The following is a 22,551-nucleotide window of genomic DNA, read 5'->3' as shown; positions in this document are numbered from 1 at the left end:
GTAGAGCCAGATAGGCAGCCTCCACTTGTTGAGACTTCTGCCCTTACCTGGTTCAGGTTATTATTAGCACATGTACAAAGACAGCTGCAAGGGCTGGACTCTGGTCCCTTTATTGAGACTAAGGAGCCAGTGGGTCCATCAAAACAAAATAAACCTCTCCCAAAGCCTGCCAGCAGGCTAAGGCATCCAGCATGTCCTGGCTGGAGCCCGTGTCTGCCCCTTACGAACACAAGTCTGGCTCCTTTGGAGTCAAGGGATACTGACTGCAGCATCTGGAGGCCCGAAGCAGGACAGGAAGTCCTTGGTCTCAGGAGAGCTGGCCCGATAGCCATGATGAGTGTTGTGCCCTTGAGGCTCAGTCATCCGTGAGGGTAATGACGTCGTACTCGATGCCCTGGTGTTGCAGCTGTTGGATGTGTTCGGGCACTGCCTCCTCAGTGCCAAACAGGCCCTGGGCTTGGGCCATGGCAGCATCAGCCACCGCTGCCAGGGGGAAGGAAAAGCAGAGTAAGCCTGAGATTCCAGGAGCTAGGCCTGGCATCGTTTCCTGGCCATCAGGGTCAGTCCCATACCTGTAACAGCAGAATGTGCTGCAGCCTCTAGCTGAGCCTGGGTGACAAGCTGCTGGCCTGGGGACACAGGTACATACTGGATCTAGAGAAAGAAGCCGGTAAGAATACAGCCCTACAGGAGCCTCACTACCCGCAGCTCTGCCTGGTCCCCCAGGTACTCTACCTGGGACTCCTGCAGGAATGGAGTACCTTGCTCATACTGGATGTGTGTGATCTGGCCCTCCTGGACCTGGAGATAGGAAGCTGGCCAGTGATCCTACAAGGCTACAGCCTTCTTCCTAGCCCCACCCTGCCCCAGGCCTGGCCTACCTGGATATGATGGCCATCAGGGACCACAACGTACTCCTGAGGCAGTAGGTGCTGGACACCATCCTGAGAGATGATATACTGAACCTAAGAAAGGGAGAGGAGACAGGTACTAGGGGTCTACTAAGTGGAGCTGAGGTAAGAGCAGAGTAGAAGACAGCTATAGACAGTGGCCCTGGTGGTCTGAAAACTTCTGTTCAAAGTGAGTCTTGGGGTAAGGGGACAGGAGTTTACCTGGTTATCTGAGGTCACCAGGTGTTGTACTGTCTGGCCATCGGCTGTGGTGATTTCCTGGATATAAGCAGCTTCCTCCTGTCAAGGCCAAGCCAGCTCAGCCTCAGCTTTTATGTACTCATATGATCTGTGCTGTGTTAAGTGTTTTTGGTGTGTATGTGTCCCTGACCCCAAATGGAGGCCAGGAGCTCACAACAGGGTGCCAAGCCAAGCATTGTTCTCCACTTGTTGCCTGTTCTGTTGAGGCAGGGTCTCTCCATGAACCTGGAGCTCCTGCTCGGCTGGAAGTCACACAAATCCTAGGGATCCTCTTGTCTCCACCTCTTTGGAATGGGGCTTACAGCAGTGCACGACACACCGTACACCTGGCTTGTTAGGTAGGGGGAGCTGGGATCCAAACTCTGCTCCTCACAATTGTGCAAGTGCTTCTAAGCCCAAGACACCTCTCTGGTCCCTCTAGCCTCAGTTCTGTCTGTCCCATCCTTTCAGCAGGGGCTCCAGACCTTGCTCCTACCTGATTGGTCACTGTCTGTTCCTGGGCTACAATGATGTGTTCCTGGCTCAGTGCTTGCTGTAGCCGGTCTGGACCCAGAACCCCATGATTGGACTGGAGGGCAGCTGGGCAGAGAGAAGGGGGCTCATTAGAGGATTCAAGGACAACTTGACTGCCCTATCCCTGGGGTTCCCTTGGGCTGTGGTTCTCATCTTTGGACCCAAATGGTCCACCCTGTGGCCCAGGGGCAGCTCACTGTGTAGTGTGGCCAGTGTCTCTTCTTCACTGTTGAGGATGATGGTCTGGGCTGGGGGTCGGGCTGGAGAAGTCCCAGTCCTTCTCCCATCGCTGCTATGTAGCCGCTGGATGTGGAATTTGAGGTGCCCATTCCGGTTAAAACTGAGGAGAGGGAAGATTCAGCATGAAGTGGCTCTGCTGGGCGTGTGCATGGAAGTCCCCCTACTAGCCGTTTCCAGCCTCACCGCTGCCCACAGAGGTGGCACGAGAAAGGCTTCTCATTGGTGTGCGTTAGCATGTGCCGCCTCAGATCCTTCTTGTTCTTGGATGCGAAGCTACACTGGTTGCACTGGTGGGGCCTCAGGCTTGAGTGCTGTGCCATGTGAGCCTACACAGGGTAGAGACCAGGCACCAGTGGGCTAGCATGAAAGACAAGTCTTCACAAAAACCAAACCCACGACGCGTCAGTGACAATCTGGACCAAAAGCATGAACTGATTGGGACTGGTCTACCACAGACAGAAGTGACAAGCCAGAGGCTGCGCCATTACACCACTTGGGCAATTCTGTCTCGGTCTGTAGTTCTGTATTATAACTTGGAGGTGCTGCCAAGGGAACTCCTGCATGTTAGGGCTTAGTCCTGCCTCACTGGGCCTCAGCGGTCCCATCGGAGGGTGGGGCTCGAGACTCTGGCCCCATACAGAGCTAAGAGGACGAAGTACTGGGTTAGATCTGGAAACTAGGAACTCTCTGGCAAGTAGAAAGCTCAAGATATTGATCAGAAGCTATCTACTGTCTTCAACCATCCCACGCTGGCCTTGAACTTCTGTGCCCTCTACTATCTGCAGTCACCACCCACACTCATGCTGTCACCCTATGTGCCTGTGCTCCACTGTTGTCTCCCTAGCCACAATGCCTTGCTGCCCCTGCTCTACTCTCCACCCTTCACATTGGGAACACAGTCTGGCATTAGTCACTTCTCATCTGGCTGTTTCCTCACCAAGCGGCTCCCACAGTTGGGATCTTGCCGAGTTATCCTCTGGCTCTAGAGAGGACCAGAGGACCAGACTTGAGGAGATGCTCAACAAAGAGTTCTTATACCACTGAGTGGCCACAAGAACAAAGGCAGAAGCATGGTGGGGGAGTACCTACCCGGACCTCAGGCCATTGGCGAGCACTGAAGGGACAGTCTGGGCACTTGAAGGCAGCAGGCCCAGCATGGGCCCGCTTGTGACTCTCCATCTCTGCTCTGCCAGGGAAGGCCTCTGAGCACACCTTGCAGGAGAACTTCTTTGCCGATGAAGCTACTGCAGATGGTGGGGATGGGGGTACTACCAGATCTATTGTGTGGCTGGCTGCAGGGGGTGGCGTGGAAGAGCCCTGGGGGCCTCTCATGGGGTGAGTCTTCACTGGAGACAGAACCTCAGGACCACCTCTGGGTGGCCCTCCACACTGCAGCAGGGGCCACTTGGTTCCAGGGGCCAGAGTATCTGGGCTGGGGAAGGAGATGGAGCCATCTGCTGTCAACTATAGAAAAAACACAGCATGAGGTGCTGAGGACAGACAAGGAGGCAGGACAGTAGGTAGGGTATCCCAAGACTCACCTCGATGTGGTGCAACTGGGTCCCATCAGCTGCCATGATGTAGTGGGTACCAGCCTCCTTGAGAGTGTCACTCACAACTACAGCCTGGGCTGCCTCCCCTGGAGGCTCTTCACTGAGGGAACAGAGTACAGGGATGAGGAAGGGTTCCAGAAAAGCATCAAAGGCTACAAGAATCCCTCACAAAGCAACAGTTAAGCTGGAAGACCCTGAATGAATGTAGGGCTCAAACCTGGGCCCCCCTACCTCTTCCATAAATGATTGCCAAGAGCTCAATGTTTCACCCGACTCAAGGGGTGCCCCTTAGTTCCATTGGTAGGAAGAAAACAGCACCCCAGGAATTCAGCTCAGGTCTGGCCAAAAGGGAGGAGAGGGCCAAGCCAACAGGAGTGAACAAAATCGAACTAGTACCAGATACCCAGTAAGATACAGCACAGACTGAGGCAGCCTGTCTAGATGCTGCCTCAGAGCTCCTGACCCTCATCATAGCACAGGTCAGAGCTCCTCAGATGGCCCAAGAGTTTAGTGAGTGGAGAAACATGTCACAGATTTGCAGTAGAGAGAAGACACACACAGACTCCTTCAGTCAGCAGGTTAACAAAGGAGGCACATGTACAAGCAGTCAGGACCTATGAGCTAATGGAGGCAGGGGATGGAGCGATGGTGCAGTGAATGAGAACACTGGCTGCTCTTGCAGAGGACCCAGGCTTGGTTCAGAGAGAGAGAGAGAGAGAGAGAGAGAGAGAGAGAGAGAGAGAGAGAGGGAGGGAGGGAGGGAGGGAGGGAGGGAGGGAGGGAGGGAGGGAGGGAGGGAGGGAGAGAGGGAGAGAGAGAGAGAGAGAGAGAGAGTGTGAGTGTATACACCAGGGTTCAGAGCCTCACCTAAGCACCTGACCTCACTAGTAAAAGAAGAAATGTGCATCTTGGGAATCTTGTGGGAGTTAGCGAGGTAAGTCCATTAGTGCTAAGTCCCAGAATGGCAACTTCCCACCCTGCACAGGACAGTCTCCTAATGTCCTGTCACTGTACAAACCAGGATCCTGCCTCCTGCTGACTGGATTGGAGTGAAGAGCCCTTTTTAAAGATCAAAAGCTATGGGCTGGAGAGATGGTTCAGAGGCTAAGAACACTGCCTGTTCTTCCAAAGGTCCTAAGCTCAATTCCCAGCAACCACATGGTGGCTCACAACCATCTGTACTGAGATCTGATGCCCTCTTCTAGAGTGCAGGCACACATGCAGGCAAAACACTGTACACTTAATCAATAAATCTTAAAAAGATCAAAAGCTGTAGTGAAGTTTTGTTTTTGTTTTTGTTTTTTTTTGAAAACTCAGTTATGTTTTACTCTCAGGTGTATGGGCTGCTTTAGTTTGTCCACAGCTGCTAACTATGGTATCTTGTGCTCTGCCAGGAGTGTGATCTTTGCCAGCTGCCCATAGTTTTGTTTTTTTGTTTTTGTTTTTCAAGACAGGATTTCTCTGTGTAGCCTTGACTACCCTGGACTTGCTTTGTAGACCAGGCTGGCCTCGAACTCACAGCGATCTGCCTGCCTCTGCCTCCCGAGTACTGGGATTTAAGGTGTGCGCCACCATGCCTGGCTCCATAGTTTAATTCTAAGGACTCTGAGAGCGTATAAATACCGTAACTGGGAGACAGCCAGGAGACCCAAAAGAAGAGGCTGTTACTCCCCGTGCTCCCATGTTGTTGCTGGTTTGCTGAGTATCATGACTGAGATTGGTATTGCCCCAAAGAACCCAATGACCCTAATGAGCAAGAAGTAGTAAAGAGACCTCCACCCTTTCTCCCCACTGACTTTCTTTTTCTCCTACCCTGTATTGGAGTGTTGGGATAAGGGATGGTGAAGGGAGGTAGAGGTATAAGGAACACAAATCAAATAGTTTTAAGAAAGCACTAATAGGGGCTGGCGAGATGCCTCAGAGGTTAAGAACACTGGTTGCTCTTCCAAAGGTCCTGAGTTCAATTCCCAGCAACCACATGGTGGCTCACAACCATCTATAATGAGACCTGATGTCCTTCTCTGGCACACATGCAGACAAAACATTGTATACACAATAAATGAATGATTTTTTCTAAAAAGGCACTAATAGAAAGGGTCAAGTTACCTATAAGGTGTGCCAGCTGATGTTCTCTCCTCCATTGGTGGCGTTGTGATGACACTGTAGCTGCCCCCACCAAATGGCCCAGATGGCAAGGCAATCTGCTGTAGGTCAGAGGAGCCTAGCTGGCTCTCAGCTGCCACACTGCTCCCTGGCTCTGCCACATGAAGTGTCACCACCTGTGGGGTGGCATCCTCGGAGGAAGACTGCCTACTAGTAGATGTCAACTCTGCCTCCATGCTTTCTGACTTCACCACAGCCACCTGCAATGACACCAGTGGGCACTTCTGGAAAAGAGCTGCTGTCCAAGGTCATTCTTGGGGCCTTAAAGCTTAGCATCCCACCAGAGTCTCTGCTGTCACCACTCGTTCACACATCCCAAACACCCTTGAAGCTAGTTGTGGTGGCTTGTATCAGGGATGCTGCAAAACAAAGTGCAGGGTGGCCTACACAACAAGGCTTATCTGGCTTAAAACAGCAGCAGTGCTGTGACCAAGAAACCTTGGGGTAGAAGGCCAAGTGTTAAACCATTAAAGCCACAGGCAAGTGTGGTGACACACATCTGGAATCCCAGCACACAGGCAGCAGCACTAAGATCAAAGTGCAAAGCCATTTGAGGCCATTTAAGGATACATGAAAAAGAAAAACAAAACAAAATGTATACAAATATTTTATAGGAGATTTTTGTAACCATGACTGAAAAAGATAAAATCTACCAAAACAAACCATGAAATGAAATAAGACAACAGAATTGGAGGGGAATATCCATCAACTACATGAAGGAAGAGGTAGCCGTCCTTCATACTCAAAGAGTTTTTGCAAAGCAGTAACAAAGGCCTAGCAACTAGATAAGAAAAGTACTAGGATTCTGACAGAAGGTACAGACAGATATCTAGCCTTTATGTATTTAACAGAATTGTAAAGTAGTTCCATAAACTGTACCCCCATCAATTACTCTTCTTGAGAGACACAACATGATGACATCATAAAGAATGATACATGCACACAGTGGCCAATCTACACATCACCTTCTGCACAACAGATCACTGAGGAGCAGAGCAATGAGCCTATTCTTTATTATTATTTGTTTTCTCCAAACAGGGTTTCTCTGTGTAGTCCAGGCTGTCCTGGACTCCCTTTGTAGACCAGGCTGGCCTCGAACTCACAGAGATCCGCCTGCCTCTGCCTCCTGGGTGTTAGGATTAAAAGTGTGCACCACCATGCCCAGCAATGAGCCTATTCTTAAAGGAGTATCTAGGTTTTAGTTTGCACCTGAATGGAATCTTGAAGAACCTTTGTCAGCCCATTAACTTGCTATCTGAGGGCAGGGAAGTCATGCTCCAGACTTTTTGCTTTCAGAATTGAACTTTAAAATTTTTTTTATGTTAGGGGGTGGAATGATGGCTCTATAAGGTGATCTGATGTCCTCTCTTCTGGCCTGCAGGTATACATGCAGATACAGCACTCACAGACATAAAATAAATACATCTATAAAAAAATGTTCTAATGTGGGGCTGGAGAGATGGCTCAGAGGTTAAGAACACTGGCTGTTCTTTCAGAGGTCCTGAGCTCAATTCCTAGCAACCACATGGTGGCTCACAACCATCTATACTGTGATCTGATGCCCTCTTCTGGTGTGTAGGTATACAAGCCAAACACTGTATACATAATAAATAAATAAATCTTTAAAAGTTTATGTGTATAGATGTGACTTCAGAGGCTAGAAGAGAATGCTAGATCTTTCGCTCTGGAAAGCACCCAGTGCTCTTAACTGCTGAGCCAACTCTCCAGCCCTGTTGTTGAGACAGGGTCTCACGTATCCCAGGCTGGCCTCAAACTCTTTATGTACTGAGACTGGCCTTTAACTCCTTAGGCTCCTGTCTGCTCTGCCCAAGGGCTGCGGTTACAGGTACATGTTATCCCAGTTCATGCTTTATCTTTCCAAGAGGCCAGGACACAAAGGTGGTGCGAGCTTCCTTGTGTTTTGAAGATGAGTTGGGTTGTAGAGATGGAGGAATGATGAGCCAGGTGTGTGTGTGTGTGTGTGTGTGTGTGTGTGTGTGTGTGTGTGTGTGTGTGTGTGTGTGTGTGTGTGTGTGTGTGTGATGAGATAGTGTAAAGGTGGCTCAGAAGTGAGAAAGAGCCTGCTTCTGAGTGCCTTGGGAGTGCTCTGACTGCAAGTAGTGTATAGGAGGATGCTTGCTGTCTTAGACCCCATAGGAACAGCAGACATATTGAGAAACTAAATAAGAGCAGGGAACTACAGGCACAGGCCCTCAGCACAATGGTGTGGTGAGCTGAATAAGAATGCTCCCTTGGCTCATATATTTGAATGCTTCCTTACCAGGGAGTGAAACTCTTTGAGAGGATTAGACAGATTAGGAGGTGTGGCCTCATTGGAGGAAGTGTGTCATTAGGAGTAGGCTTTAAGGGTTCAAAAGCCCAAGCTAGACCCAGTCTGACTCCCAGTCCGCGGATCAGGATATAGGTTTCAGGTATGCTCAGCCCATGCTCCCTGCCATGATGACAACAGAATTAGCCTCTCAAACTGTAAGCAAGCCTTCAATTAAATGTTTTCTTTTATAAGAGCTGCCCTGGTCATGGTGTCTCTTCACAGCAGTACAATGGTGCCTACCTAAGACAAAGGGTCACTAGTATCTTGAGAGTGCCTGGGAAAGATGGCCCTCCTGGGCTCCTTAGAGCCAGATTCAAGTTTGCCCAGCAGGTTTAAGTTGATCTGTTCCTGACAGGGTAGGATGGAGTCACTATTCTGCTCTACTTCATGTCAGCAGAGCTGGCCTGTTCAGTAATTGGGCAGGGGAGTCCTGGGTGCTTACCTGCAGGGCTGTGGTCCCCAGCTCCCGCTGGGCGCTCATGTTCAACAGCAGATCCAAGGCTGTCTGAGTGGCCATTGCAGTGGACTCCTCAGCTCCTGAGAGGGACGGGACCTGGGCTTGAGAACAGGCTGGACACTTGGCACCTAACGCCACCCATGTCATTTTCCCACCCTACTCCCTGCTTTCTTCAAGGCTCACCTGGCTGGTAGATGATTGTGGCAGCACCTAGGGCATCAGGACAGAGGAGTGGGGGGGTCTCAGGTGACTGGAAAGGTGCTGGCTGTTGAGGGGCCTGGGGAAGGGAATGATCAGGCCTGAGAGGGGTGGCCAGAGTACATCTCCCAAGTACATCTGTTGCCATCACTCCCACAGGTCCCTGTTTATCTGACCTACTATTTTTAAAGTATTTACCAGCTCAGTGCTCAGTGGAATGGTGAGGCTCAGAAAAGTGGAAGGGCTGGGATTTGAACTCAAGACTACCAACCCCAGAGCCCATGCACTGTCAGTGTGATTGTCCTCCTAGGGCCACTGGGAGCTCCCACGATGGAACAACAGCTGCTTATCCCAGCTCTGCTTACCCCAAATCCAACTCCCCCTCCTCTTTAATACTAAGACTACATTTGTGTGCGCGTATAGGCACGAGTGCTGCAATGCACATGAAGGACAAGCTGGGAGCCAGTTTTCCACTTCCACCATCCAGCACCTTGGGGATCCAAATGAAGTCACCAGGCTTGATGACAAGCATCCTAACTTGCTGAGCCATCTCCCAAGCACTGTCACCTTCTTTCTTGTCTTCAGTATTCCTAGTTTCATTAGAGAACGCAGCACACCTATCTACAAGACTACCCTTCTCAGCATTTCACGACTCTGAGTGTGGCCACCCTCAGGGACTTCCAGTAGGGTTGTGAGGAAGACACGGGTAAATGACTGCAAGCATCCTTTATCATCATCTCCCACCCTTTCCTTTGCTTCTGGCCTGGAGTGCGGCTGGGATTCTTGCAGCAGTGCTGGACTATGAGGGTAACCACAAAGACCAAAGTCAGATCCTGGGATGTGCGAAAATATTCAGAGAGCTTGGTGACGTGGCAGCTCAGGACTGCTGAGCTTTGCAATTATTTCACATCTAATGATAATAAACTACTGTTTATTACTTATTTATACCACATTGTTGTTGGTACTTATACTGTAGACCAGTACTAGTCCTCTTCTAAGTTTAGAGCTGCATCCGTGACTTGGCTGGTGTCTACCACCGCCATGGAGGCAGTTCATCTTGCTGGACCAGTGTGCAAATGAGACTCGGCCTGTTCCCTCTGTGTGTGCTGCCTCCCAGCAGGGCCTACCTCAGGTCCTGGTGAGCTGGGGGGAGCGCTGTGCTGCTGTTTCAGCTCTTCTATCTGTTGCAGGGAGAAGAAGGGGCGGCGGCGGGAGGGGGGCTCCTCAGGGTGGCGCCGTCCCCACTCCTCAAAGCTGCTTGCATGTCGGCATCTCACGTGCAGGCGCAGGTTCTTCTTGTGGCGCGTGCTGAAGTGGCAGTACTCACAGGCAAAGGGCTTGGCCCCTGTGGGCACAGCGGATGCTTGCACCCAAACAGCCCTCAAGAAGGCCCTCCCTGGCCCCAGGGCCCTTAGGCTCACGACAGCAATTCATTACCACGCTTGGCCAAACACTGCTGTCCACTCTGTTGGACTAGAGCAGACAGGACCAAGCTACCTCCGTGTTTAGCCTTCCTTTGAGGGGCCATTCTCAGGGTGACTTTCCTAACCATGACACAGTAGCTACCTCCCATTTCCTCTTTCGTAACTATGGCAGAGAAAGCAGGCAACCGGTGCTGGGCTCAGGAAAGAGGGAATGCCACAGGAGTCCTTTATAGCATAAGGGAACTCCTTATCTGTGGCTCCGGGCTTGTTGAGAGGGGCAAAGAGGGCTGAGCTCTGATGTGGTGTAAGGCCTGCAAGGGCTGGCCTGACCTGTGTGCTTGACAGCCACATGAGATAGCAGGAAGTCTTCACGGAAGGTGCGGTAGGGACAGAAGCTGCATTTGAAGGGCTTGTCGCTAACGTGGGACAGCTGGTGGTTCAGCAGCGCCTTCTTGTCCTCACAAACAAACTCACAGAACTCACACTTGAACCTGGAGGCAGTTTGAAAGGGGAGAGGAGGCTCAGGAACATGAAGGGTTCCTTCCTAACCCATGGACTTCTGGTGGTGACATACCTGCGGTTGGCCACAGCCTGGATGTGCGTGAGCAGGTGCATTTTGAAGGTGTAGCGCTTCTTAAAGGACTTTCCACACTGAGGGCGGGGAAGGTGGAATTAGACGGGGAAGGCCCAGAGAAGGCCCTGCCTCCAGCCACAGCTCTGCCCTGTCCCACCCACCTTGTCACACATGTGTGGCTTCTCAGTGCTGTGAGTCTTCATGTGCTGCGTTAGTCTCTTCTGCATGGGGTACACACGGCCACACACTGGGCAAGGGAAAGAGCTCAGCTTTGGGGTCTGGAACGGTATAATGAGACGTCAGGGGGAGAGAGGAGAGGAGGCAGCAGGCAGCTCTCGCCTCCTGTCCCACCACCCTATCAGCAGACCAGGGCCCTTCCCAGGCCAGGGTCCCACACTCACCGGATCCGGCCTCTTCTTTCTGGGAAAGAAGAAACCAAGTGTTATACCTCAGCTTCCCTATGGCTGCCCAGTCTCACTCCTGATCACCCTCATTACCCTCTTCCAAACCCTCAGAAAACCGGTGGGTGTCCACCTAGGAGTGCGCCAAGGCTCCACAGGTGGTGCTTTGTGCTGGTTAATCTGAGACATGGTCTTTCCCCTCTACGCACAGAATACATTTCTACACTAGAGGCTCAGAAAAGTCCCACATGAAAAAGCCCTAAGGAACAGGCTTCAGTCTGGGGACCAGAATCCGAGCTGGCTACACAGCTCCTTCTCTTTAAAACTATAAGCTATCCTATTCCCAGGACCTCAGGGATCTTGACCCACCTCTCACTGGTGCGGCTAGGATTCTGCACAGGCACTGGACGCATACCCTTCCCCCACCCCTAGATCTGATGGCGAGGGTGGTAGTGCAGACTCTGGAGGGGCTGCCGGGAAGACATGGCATGGCCCAAGAAGCCAATTCTTTGCTGAAGCCACAGGCCAAGCCTGAAAACATCTGATTTGCCCAGCCCTCATCTGTTCTCAGCACCAGGGCAGGGCCCGGCAGCTAACCAACGTGACCTTCTAATCACATATGAACTTCTGTAGTCACATAAACTCCTCGGCCCCTCAACAACTGTCTCCATTTCCCAGTAGAGAAAGTAAAGCTCCCACTTGAAGGAACCTCAAGGCCTTGGCCCTGAGGAGTCTGGAACAACTGATCGGGGCAGCTGATTTTGCATCCTGAATGTTTTTAACACAGTGTGAATGACAGACCCAGAGTGTGTGTGCTACGTGAGGCCTCAAGTGCTTCTGGCCAGGTGCTCTCCCTGTCTAGTCTCCAACGCCCCAGCCCAACTCACTGACCGGTCCTGGCTGTGCACTGCTGCGTGTCGGATGACATCCTTCCGGTAGACACTGGTGTAGCTGCATTCCTCACACTTGTAGGGCTTGCTGCCCACATGGTTGAACATGTGCTCCTGGGAGAGACAGACAGGGCTGCAGGCTCAGCTTCTCCTCCCTCTCCCTCGCCTGTGTCAGAGTCTTGGGGTGAGAGTGGACAGCAGAGCCTGTACCCTGGCTGGGAATTCCAAAGAGGACACGTGCTGCACTATCCTGTCGCTGGCTTACCATCTGACCAAAAAGAAAATGAAGGCTCAAAAAGAAGAGACCTTGCCAGAGCAGAGTTTGGAATTGGGCAATGTGGCCCTATAGCCCATGCCTTTCCCACTGCACTATGGGACAGTTCCCTGAGGAGCCCAAAGAACAATTCCAGGTCTGTGTTCTGTGTGGGAGGAAGCAGCAGCACAAGGGGAAACAACAGAGTCTGAAGGATGCACCTACAGCACTGGTGTGGCCAAGCTGCCGTGTTCTGCAGTAAATTGGTTCAGTCAATACCTGGAACTTCACTGGGGCACACAATGACAAAAAGCAGCTTGTACTGCTGTTGGCTCACACCCCTGGGGTAAGACTGGGAAAAACAAAAAACAAAAAAACAAGCCCTTTCCTGAGACACACCACTGCCACCTGTTGGACCGACCCACCAGCCAGTCCTGCAGTGAGAATGAACACGTCTAATAGGATGTGAACCTTGAAAGTGAGCTATCACTCACTGGACACCCTGTCAACTGCCTATGGTAGAACTCTTCAGGCCCCATGTCCCAGCATCCTTCACAAGCTAGATGGCCAGAGTGCATAGGAACTCCACACCCTCCTGGGTGATTCTTGGGGGCCTGTGACCTCCTGAACAGCACACCTTGAGCGAGGACCAGCGGCGAGAGCGGTAGTTGCATTGTAGGCACTTGAAGAGCTGTGGGTCACCAGCCTCGTGGGAGTTGACATGGAAGCGAAGGTCCTCGTGGGACAGGAAGCGTGAGCCACATATGCGGCACAGATAAGGCCTGAGCAGCGGCTTGGGTGACTTGTAGTAGTACCTGCCGGAAGGGGTGGAGGCAGCTGGCTGGGTTGCAGGCCCAGGGAGGGCCCATGCCCACCCCTAGCCTGTCAAGCTCACTTCTGCTCCACTCTACTTACTTTCGGTATTTCTTCCCTAGGAACCGTCTGGAGGGCCGTCCTCGGCGTCGGGGCGGGGCATCAGGTTCATCTTGGCAAGAGGGGGCTGCGTTCTCAGCATCTGACTGACTCACACCAGATTCCACCAGGCACCTCCCCACCTTGCCCAGGGCTCCTAGGCATCCTGGGCCTGAGGAGCTGGGGGCCTCGAGATCCTGCAGCTCTGGAGGGCTCTGTGTGCTTTGGGAGCTCACTAGAGGCTCTCCTACACCTGTCACAGACACAAAGACCACAGGAAGTCACACATGCAAGCACCAAAGGCCAGTCCGCTCCCCGAGCTAACCACTGATGGATGGGTAGGTACACAGGCAGTGTAGATGCTACCCTGCTGCTGACCTGACCTACTTGGCATAGCAGACAAATGCAGTAGTGTCTTAGTGACAGTCCTGCGGGCGAGGCTCTAGATTTAGCACACTCACTGGGTGGCTGTGCATCCTCAGGCCCTCTCCTCCCGGAGTCTCATCTGTCTCATCTGCTGACTGGTCTAGTGACCCACAGGGACATTGTGAATTTTGTAGACAACAGTGGCTTTGATAACGGCACACCCTTGTGAGCCTGATGACCCAAGGAAGAGTCCACAGCAAGAGGACTTCCTTCCATGGACAGCTTACAAACTCTTTGAAGTCTAATCTGAATGTGGTATCTTTTCTTTTGTTTTTCAAGACAGGTTGTTCTCTGTGTAGCCTTGGCTATCCTGGATTCATCTGTAGACCAGGCTGGCCTCAAACTTATAGAGATCTGCTTGCCTCTGCCTCCTAAGTGCTGGGATTAAAGGCAAAGGCATGTACCATCACACACAACTTTTTTTTTTTTTTTTTAAGATTTACTTATGTGCCTTGGCTGTCTTGAACTCCTTTGTTCCTATGCTGGCCTGGAACTCAGTGATCCACCTGCCTCTGCCTCCAGTGCTGGGATTAGATTAAAGGTGTGCGGCACCACACCCAGCTGCTGTATTTTGTTATTTCTACATGCTTGTGTGTTTTACCATGTGCATGCAGTGTCTATGGAGGCATCAGATCCCTGGAACTGGAGTTAAAGATAGCTGTGAGCTGCCATGTAGGTGCAGGGAATTGAATCTGGGCCCTCTGGAAGAGCAGCCAGTGCTCTTAACCACCAAGCCATCTCTTCAGCTCTTGAAATAGTATTCTTTAAAACACTGTTTGAAAAGGTATCACATTGGGCTGGAGAGATGGCTCAGAGGTTAAGGGCACTGTCTATTCTTACAGAGGGGCTGAGTTCAATTCCCAGCAACCACATGGTGACTCTCAACTATCTATAATATGATCTGATGCCCTCTTCTGGCATGCATGTTTATATGCAGATAGAGCACTTATATACATAAATAAATCTTTTTTGCTTGGTTGGTTTGGTTTTGTTTTGTTGAGACAAGGTTTCTCTATGTAGCCTTGCCTGTCCTGGACTCACTTTGTAGACCAGGCTGGACTGGAACTCAGCAATCCACCTGCCTCTGCCTCCCCAAGTGCTGGGATTAAAGGTGTGCGCCACCACACTTGGCAGGAAATACACTCTTAAAATCAACTGAGATGTAGCCCAGTTGACAGCATCAGAGGTAGTGGGGGTCAACTAGTATGGTAATCATCTTTAATCCTGCAGGTGGGGGATCTTTCTACATAATGAGTTCCAGTCCGCCAGAACTATACAGTGAGACCCTGTCTCAAACAAAACGCAACACAACACCCCACAACAAACCAAACAAACAGAAAGAACTGGGTTGGTATGATGGTTTAGTGACCAGACAAAGGCCTTTGCAGCCAACCCTGAGCTCATGGGCTCAATGACCAGGGCCCAAAGGGTGAAGGGGAGCACTAGCTCCCACAAGTTGTCCTCTGACCTGCACAGGCTGCATGTGGCATGCTTATTCTCTCACACACACACACACACACACACACACACACACACACACACACCATATGTGCTAATTTTCTTTAACTTAAGCATGATACAGACTAGGAAAGAATGTCTCCTTTGTGTGCATTGTACAAGTGTGACGTATGTGGGTGGTACCTGTACCTATTCTTGTACCGGCAAAGGCGACAGTCTCCTGCTCCTCCTTCTTTGCCTTATTCACTCAAGACAGGTCTCCCACTAAACCTGAAGCTTACGTCTTGACTAGGCTGGATGGCTAATGAACTCTCAGGGCCAACCTGTTTCTGCAACCCAACACTGGGAGGGAGCACAGGCATACATGGCCACTGCAAGCTTTCCTTATGTGGGAGCAAACTCTCATCCACTGAGCCATTTTCCTGACTCTTTGAACCAATACCATTTATTCGCTTCATGAAACCACTGTCTACATGGAGTCTATTACATTCCTGCAGTTTTTCTGAAAAGACTACAGAATTTACTTTTAAACTGTACATGCACAGCTGTCACCACACAAGCAAATGCTGCCACCCTTCCACTCATAAACATGACATCCATGGGGCAAAGGGACATGCTCTAGGTTAGAGACAGTAGATGGCAGAGCTTGTCCTCACCCCACAAGTCATCCTGTGCCACTATAACGCTCAAACCACAGCTCAAAGGTCACAGCAGCCAACAGGTCTCCTTTCCCTCTTCTCATTTCAGTTTCATTATAAGCTTTTATTTGTTTGGTTATAATAAATTGATGTGACAATTTGTCACCAGAAGGTATCTTCTAAAGCTGGGGGTGGGGATGGGGGCTCCTTTCTCAGGAAGACTGCAGCCAGTATTTGAGGCTGCTGCTTTGCAGGTACTCAGTCTCGAGTACTCCAGAAGCATCAGGCAGCAGAGCCAAGTGCTAGCCCCACACGAAGCCTGCCCCATAACGGAGTCTTACCATCATGGAGGTCTGAGGTCTCTAGGCGAGGCAGCTTTCTAGGCCGGCCAGGCCTTCGTCGAAGTCGTGGGGTACTGGGGGTGGGACGCTGGAGCCGTAGCTGCCGGCCCCGGGGCTCATCCTCAGCTGGATTGTAATCACTGTCCTCTGTAGAGATAGTAAAGGACAGTGTCTAGACCCACACTCTAGTCCTGACTCCTTACCATAACTGACAAATCCACTTCCCCATCCCTGCTTGCTTCCCTCTGTACCTTCTCCCACAGAGCACTGACTATTCTTCCTTTCCGGGCACCTTTCCTGGAACCTGCCAATAGCTCCCCTCAGTCAGAAGCACAGAGAGGTACCTGGTTCTCAAGCCACTTAAGTCACTGATAGAAAACAGGCAACAAGCCTATGAATTCCTAGGCTGAACTGTCCCACCAGGTGGACAATAGCCGTGCATGACCGCTGAATAGTAAAATGAGCCTGGTCCAACTCAGAAAAACTTAGTTATAAGATCCATACCAGGAAGCTGGGCATAGTAGCACACGCCTTTTAATCCCAGCACCTGGAAGGCAGAGTCAGGCAGATCACTTGAGTTTGAGGCCAGCCTGGTCTACAAAGTGAGTCCAGGACAGCCAAGGCTACACAGAGAAACCCTGTCTCAAAAAGATGGGGGGGGGGGGGGGAGAGTTCCATACTAGGGGCTGGAGAGATGGCTTAACGGTTAAGAGCACTGTCTGATCTTCCAGAGGTCCTGAGTTCAATTCCCAGCAACTACATGGAGGCTCACAACCATCTATGAGATCTGGTGCCCTCTTCTGGTGTGCAGGCATACATGTAGGCACAACACTGTATATGTAATAAATAAATCTTTAAAAAAAAAAATCCATACCAGATCTCAGAAAGTACAGGAGAAATAGCGAGTCAGTTATGTTGGCACACATTTATAATCTCAGTCTTCTGAGGGAGCAAGAGTCTGAGGCCACCACAGGCTATAAACAGAGAAACTCCATCTCAAAAAAATTATGGGGGAAAAAAAAGACTGGAGAGATGGCTCATTTGCTGCTTTTGCAGAGGACCCTTGTGGGTGCTTTTTCCTAACACCCACATGGGACAGCTCACCACTGCCTGTAACTCCAGCTCCAAGGGGACACAACACCTTCCTCTGGCCTCCAGAGGCACTGCACTCAATATGCACATACCCACACACAGGCACACACATAAATAAAGCAACAAAAAACTTTGGAGAAAAACAAGAGGTGGGGGAAGTGGCTCTGCCAATGAAGTACTTGCTGTAAAACACAAGGATCTGGGTTCGATCTCCCAGAATTCATGTCAAAAAGCCATGCATGGGAGCATATGCCAACTGGAGAGACAGAGACTGGTGGAGCATCTCTGGGGCTTCCTAGCTAGGCAGTCTAGCAGAATCAACAAGCTCTGGCTTCAGTGAGAGACCCTGTCTTAAAAACTGAGGGAGAAAGCAACTGAGGAAGATACTTGCTATCAACTCTGGCTGCATATGCATCTAGACAAACATGTACACATATGGGGGAGGGCACACAAAAAATGTGAAATGTTTTTATTTGTTTTTGGTTGGAGTCTCATGTAGCGCATGTTAGCCTCAAATTACTTAGTGGTAGTGGCCATGAACTCCTGACCTCTGCCTCTACCCCACCCCCGCCCCCAGTGCTGGGATTATAGGCACGTGCCACCGTGCTCCATTTTACTAATAGGTTTTAGTTTTCTTTCTTTCTTTCTTTTTTTTTCCAAGACAGGGTTTCTCTATATAGATTTTGCTGTCCTGAATTCTCTCTGTAGACCAGGCTGGCCTCAAATAAAATAAACAAGAAAACCCACAAAACAAATCAATGAAAAGAAGTACACCGGCTTACCCTCCAGATCATCAATGGCTCCAGCATCCACAATGTCATCTTCCTCCTCCTCCTCTGGCCCTTCTTCCTCTGTGGTCTTGGTAGAAGTGCCCCACTTCCGTAGACGCCCCCTTTTACCAGGTGCTGCTGCTATTGCTGCTGTTGCTGCTGCAAGAATGAAACAAGCTGCCATGTGTGGCTCTGTGTCCGGCTTCCATCAGGCCTCCTGGCTCCCACAGACATACCTGGGCGGAAGTGCCTCTCCCGCATGTGGCGGAGCAGTGTTGCCTTGGTGCTGCTCCGGTACTGGCACATCTTGCACTTGAACTGCTGTACAACCACCACCTCCATCATGGCCTCCAAGCTCTGCAGGTCCAGCTCCTCAGTGCCAGGGGCTGGAGGTGGCTGTGCTAGAGGGCTGGGCTCTCCCCGGGGCTCTTCAGGAGGCTCTAGGCATGTAGATGTGGATGTGGGGCCATCGGCCAAGGCTTCAATGGCTGCGAGACTGTTGGCCAGGGTGGAAGTAGACATTGGTGATGTCATGGGAGCACCTGAGGACAGGAGAGAAAATAGAAGGCAGGACTAGCCATGAGCCTCAGCTGCTCTTCCCAGGCAGGTCCAAATTCCCCCCCAGAGGCCACCCTGTCAGAGGCCAGGGCAATGGCTAACCCTCTAGGGTCACATGGAGTCCTGTCTTCTTCTACTCTCATCCATTATAAGGGTCCCTGGGACTGGCAACAGAGTTCATACCATCATCTGGGCCCTGCAGGATCAAGTACTGTGTGGTCTCAGCTCCGCCCTCCTCAGCACTGGTCACAGTGATGCAGCCTGGCGGAAAAGGCAGAGGGTGACAGTTCTCAGAGGGATCCTGGCTGTAGACCCACACCCTTGGGCTCTACTTGGAACAGGAGATCAGCTGCATCACCCCCTTGAGCTTTGGGTATGTCCACTGCAGGCTGGTGGGAGCTCTGGGGTAGGTGCTTTGCTAGCCCAGTCACCAGGATGCCAGAGCTACCCCAGCTGCCCAGTCTTTCTCTGTTCTTTCCAGACTTCCTCATGATACAGGTCCTGCAGGCACTCTCTTTCTCAGACCATGCCAGCTCTTTGTGGGATGCTGAACTCTGTGCTTGTCACTAGCCATAAAAGATGCAGCATAGTACTAAGCACCTTTGAACTCGGGGGTCACCTATCCGGGCTTACTGCCCAGGACCACCCTCCATTTACCAGTGTCACTAGCTAAGTCATTATAATTCTCATATGGACCAAGTTAACAGCAGCCATTTCTTCTGGGGGTCACTGGAAGATCTGTGACCTATAGGACGAGTATTTATAATTGCCCAAGCACAAAGCCAGATACAACTGCATTAGTTTATTTATTTGCTTGCTTGTTTTCGAAACAGGGTTTCTCTGTGCAGCCTTGGCTGTCCTGGACTCACTTTGTAGACCAGGCTGGCCTCAAACTCACAGAGATCTGCCTGCCTCTGCCTCCCTAGTGCTGGGATTAAAGGTGCACACCGCCACGCCTGGCTTGCCTTTTTAGAAAAATTAGTTACTACTGCATGCACATCATGCGTGTGGAAGTCAGATGACACGATTTTGGAGTTGGCTCTCTCCTCCTACTGTTATGTCCAGGGTGGTCACCAGGCAAGCCCTTTTGCCAGTTGAACCATCTTACTAGTCCCAGCTGCAACTATCTCTAATACTGAGCACTGTGACGTCCAGGCATCATACTAAGGACTTAAATGTGACACCTTGTTTGATCCTTGTGTTATTTACCAGTAGGAGAAAGGTGTCAGTTCGTTCCCCTCACACACTCCACAGTGAGGTGCGTAACACTTTCATCCACATAGCTGGCTGTGGGATTCTGCGGAGCCGCACCCTCTCCCTACTCACTCTGGATGAGGTCCGGGCCAATGGTAGACTCAATGATCTTGTCAATGGCAGAGCCTAGGTCTGAAGAGGAAGCTGCGCAATCCGACACCAGCATGCTGGGGCCGGGGAGAGCACTGGAATGCACCAGGGCTGGAGGGCCACCTGGCACCTCTCCTGCTGGGCTCCGGGACACAGAAGATGAATCAGGGAGGTAGCCATGAGGCAAGGGGTCTGTTGAAATGCTCTCGGATACATCCTCCTAGGAGCAGGAAGCAGAGGGCAGTTCAGGAGCCAGGGGCAGAGTACGGCGGGACAGAGCAGCCTTGGATTCCCAAGAACAAAGCAAATAAAGCCACCTACACTTCTACCCCACTAAAAGAGCTCTCCAGTCCCCGGGAGCTCTGGTGCCCACAGGAGCCCTGGAGCCCACAGATGTAGTCTGGCACTACCCAGGGTTAAAAGAAGGACCTCTCTAGCCCACACACCACAGCCCAGAGGGACAACTGTCACTGGGCTTTTGCATCAATTGCTCTCGCAGCCTCAAACTCTTCCACCACAACCCCACCAACAGTCTACACCCAATCTTCCCATAACCACCCAGGCACTACCTCCTCTAAGAAGCCAAGATGGACAATACTTAGGACCTTTTTCCTTCTGCAGTGACACTGTCACCTCCACTACACTGCTCTGATGACAGGTTGGGCCTACACTCCGAAAAGCTTTCCAATAAGGGCCCAATTCCTCAACCCAATCCCATCCCACCCCTGCACCTCAGTGTTTCCCACACCAGGCTGGTGTTCTCTGCAGGGACCTGGCCCACACCTATCCTGTCCCTAGCTATGACCCCATAATTTAGCACGGTAGACTCAGAGTAGGCCCGATTTTGCTGACATAATGAGGCCCTAAACTGTGTACCAAGGGCCAATGACTTAGTATCTCCATTAAGTGGTGTTAGGATACAACCACTACCTTGCTAAATTACTCATGAAGCTCCAGAGATAAATGTGTTTATTTTGTTTTGTTTTGAGACAGGGTTTCTCTGTGTAGCCTTGACTGTCCTGGACTCCCTTTGTAGACCAGGCTGGCCTCGAACTCACAGAGCTCCACCTGCCTCTGCCTCCCAAGTGCTGGTGCCATCACACCCAGTGATAACATTTCTAATTCTCACTTGTCAGAGGAGTGAGGTAAGGGCTAGAAGCTGGGTAGCTTGCTCAAGACCACAAGGTACTGGGTCAGGAAAGAAATGGCTCACAGCCTAACACCCACAAAACTGAGCATTTCCATTCCATTAGACAGACAGGTAACTGGGACGCTCAACATTGAGCCAGGAAAGGTTCAGAGAAGATGAAGTAGGAAATGGATATTGAATTCTGGTTCTGTCGGCATGCTCTGCCTCAGTTTCCCTTTCTGGAGAATCTGAAACAAGTAGTTTAGTATGGCCCTTAACTATGGGGCACAGCAGTTTGGCATGGCATGGCATGGCATCTGTCTCAGGAACAACAAATATTTTCTACAAGTAAGCTTTGCTGGATGGTCCTCCGGCCCTCGCCATCCAGCCTGGTACATACATACCACAGCGCGGCTGCCACGGTCTGAGCTCTGCCCCACGCCCGAGTCGTCGGCCTCCGTTAATGCTGGGGCGGTCGCCGCGTCGCTGCTGTCCGCGGACACCGCTTCCGACGTGCCCACACCCAGGCCGCTCTCAGAGGGTTCCTCTGGCTGGCCAGGCCGAGGGGCCGCGTCGCTACTACTTTCCACCTCGTTCTCCTCCATTTGTTCGGGGGACCGACCGACAGCGAAGCGCAGGGTATGAGGCTTTCACTCTGCCAGAAGATACAACCATGGCTGCAACAAGTGGTCCACTTTTCGGGCCCGGCCATGCTGGACCCACCCAGATGCACCGGTGTGCCCATTCCGCAGATGCAAAGACTGAGCATCCGACCAGACAGGGCGGGGTTTCCTCGAGTTCTGGAAAAGGAAGCTTCCAGAAAAGGACAGCGACGCCTCGCCTCTCAGGCTAGGGCGCCTCAGGAAAGGGTGGTCGCGGCGGGTGATCACCGCTTTTTTGCTCCTCCCAGAGGCGTGGATCGCCCTCCAACCCCGGGCCGGCACAGAGGTCCAACCCTCCGGACCCCACGTCCCCTCGGATGAGGAGCCAGTGGTACAGCCCGCAGGCCCCCGGGGTCAGTGGTTCGCTCCCCCTCCTCGGGCTCCCCTGCGGAGGGGGCTGACAGCGACGGTCTCGGGGCCTGGTGACTCGGGGCTGTCCCCGGCGCTGCCTGAGCTCCAGGCCCGACGCCATCTTGTGGCGGCGCCGGGTTTCCGCTCAGGCAAATGCGAGAGCGGCCAAAGGGCCTGGGACCCCGGGGCCCTGTCCGGACAGCCCCGCCGGCCCGGGAGCTCGCCGCCCGGCAGCCCCGCGGTAGGACCCCAGTGCACGGCAGTGTGCAGCGGGGCGGCCCCACTCCGGCTGTCACTAACCTGAGCTTCTGGCTGCTGCGTCGCTCTCCGACTCCGGCATCGACGAGGTCGCCATCCTCTCACCCCCGTCGCGGAGGAACCCATCAGGCTTCCTCGAACCGGAACTACTTCCTCCGCCGCCCCTCGGGGAAAGACAGATTTGCGGAGTTTCAGAAGGGCTATCAGAGGCCTCAGAGTCGTTGTCTGTCCTGAAGGACGCTAGGAGTTTACATGCTGCCTAGCGTGTGTCCGTGAGCGGTGAGGTCAGTTGGGGCGGGGGACTACCTTTTCTCGTGGCGGACGGCTACACGGGAAGTGAAGTGACGTCACGCAGGTCCCAGCCGAGGCTCGCTGGACGAGGCGCTGAGCTCTTGTGGGTGTGGCTTCCAGAGTCTGGCCACACCTCCTGGGGTCGCCTAGGGAAGCGTCGCCTTGAATGGCT

At 51.9% G+C, this 22,551-nt stretch overlaps 1 protein-coding gene across 4 annotated transcripts; it reads right to left on the bottom strand.

The window, feature by feature from the left end:
* Positions 1-88: 88 nt before the first annotated feature.
* ZNF335 (zinc finger protein 335) lies at positions 89-22,346 on the bottom strand. 4 transcript variants are annotated; one of them, XM_084777936.1, is made up of 28 exons: positions 22,131-22,346; positions 21,222-21,472; positions 19,671-19,908; positions 18,528-18,605; positions 18,023-18,328; positions 17,799-17,945; positions 15,925-16,071; positions 13,065-13,314; positions 12,787-12,964; positions 11,898-12,010; positions 11,007-11,025; positions 10,767-10,883; positions 10,606-10,682; positions 10,362-10,522; positions 9,735-9,952; positions 8,593-8,686; positions 8,395-8,510; positions 5,564-5,820; positions 3,446-3,557; positions 2,994-3,368; positions 2,088-2,230; positions 1,862-2,004; positions 1,627-1,730; positions 1,113-1,190; positions 882-965; positions 736-801; positions 573-654; positions 89-483 (listed from the first exon to the last, which is right to left on the bottom strand). In XM_084777936.1, exons 2-28 carry the CDS (start codon positions 21,420-21,422, stop codon positions 356-358), a joined length of 4,032 nt encoding a protein of 1,343 aa, XP_084634062.1. In that variant the 5' UTR covers positions 21,423-21,472; positions 22,131-22,346; the 3' UTR covers positions 89-355. The 4 variants fall into 4 exon arrangements, with proteins under 4 accessions (XP_084634062.1, XP_084634063.1, XP_084634064.1 ...); XM_084777937.1 differs by having other exon boundaries at positions 8,395-8,489; XM_084777938.1 differs by having other exon boundaries at positions 8,395-8,489; positions 17,799-17,942.
* Positions 22,347-22,551: the final 205 nt, after the last annotated feature.

This window comes from Acomys minous (assembly GCF_964271855.1).
Source record: "Acomys minous genome assembly, chromosome: 3".
Lineage (NCBI taxonomy): Eukaryota > Metazoa > Chordata > Mammalia > Rodentia > Muridae > Acomys > Acomys minous.
The sequence above is the reverse complement of the archived record's forward strand: the minus strand, read 5'-3'. Positions and strand labels throughout refer to the sequence as shown.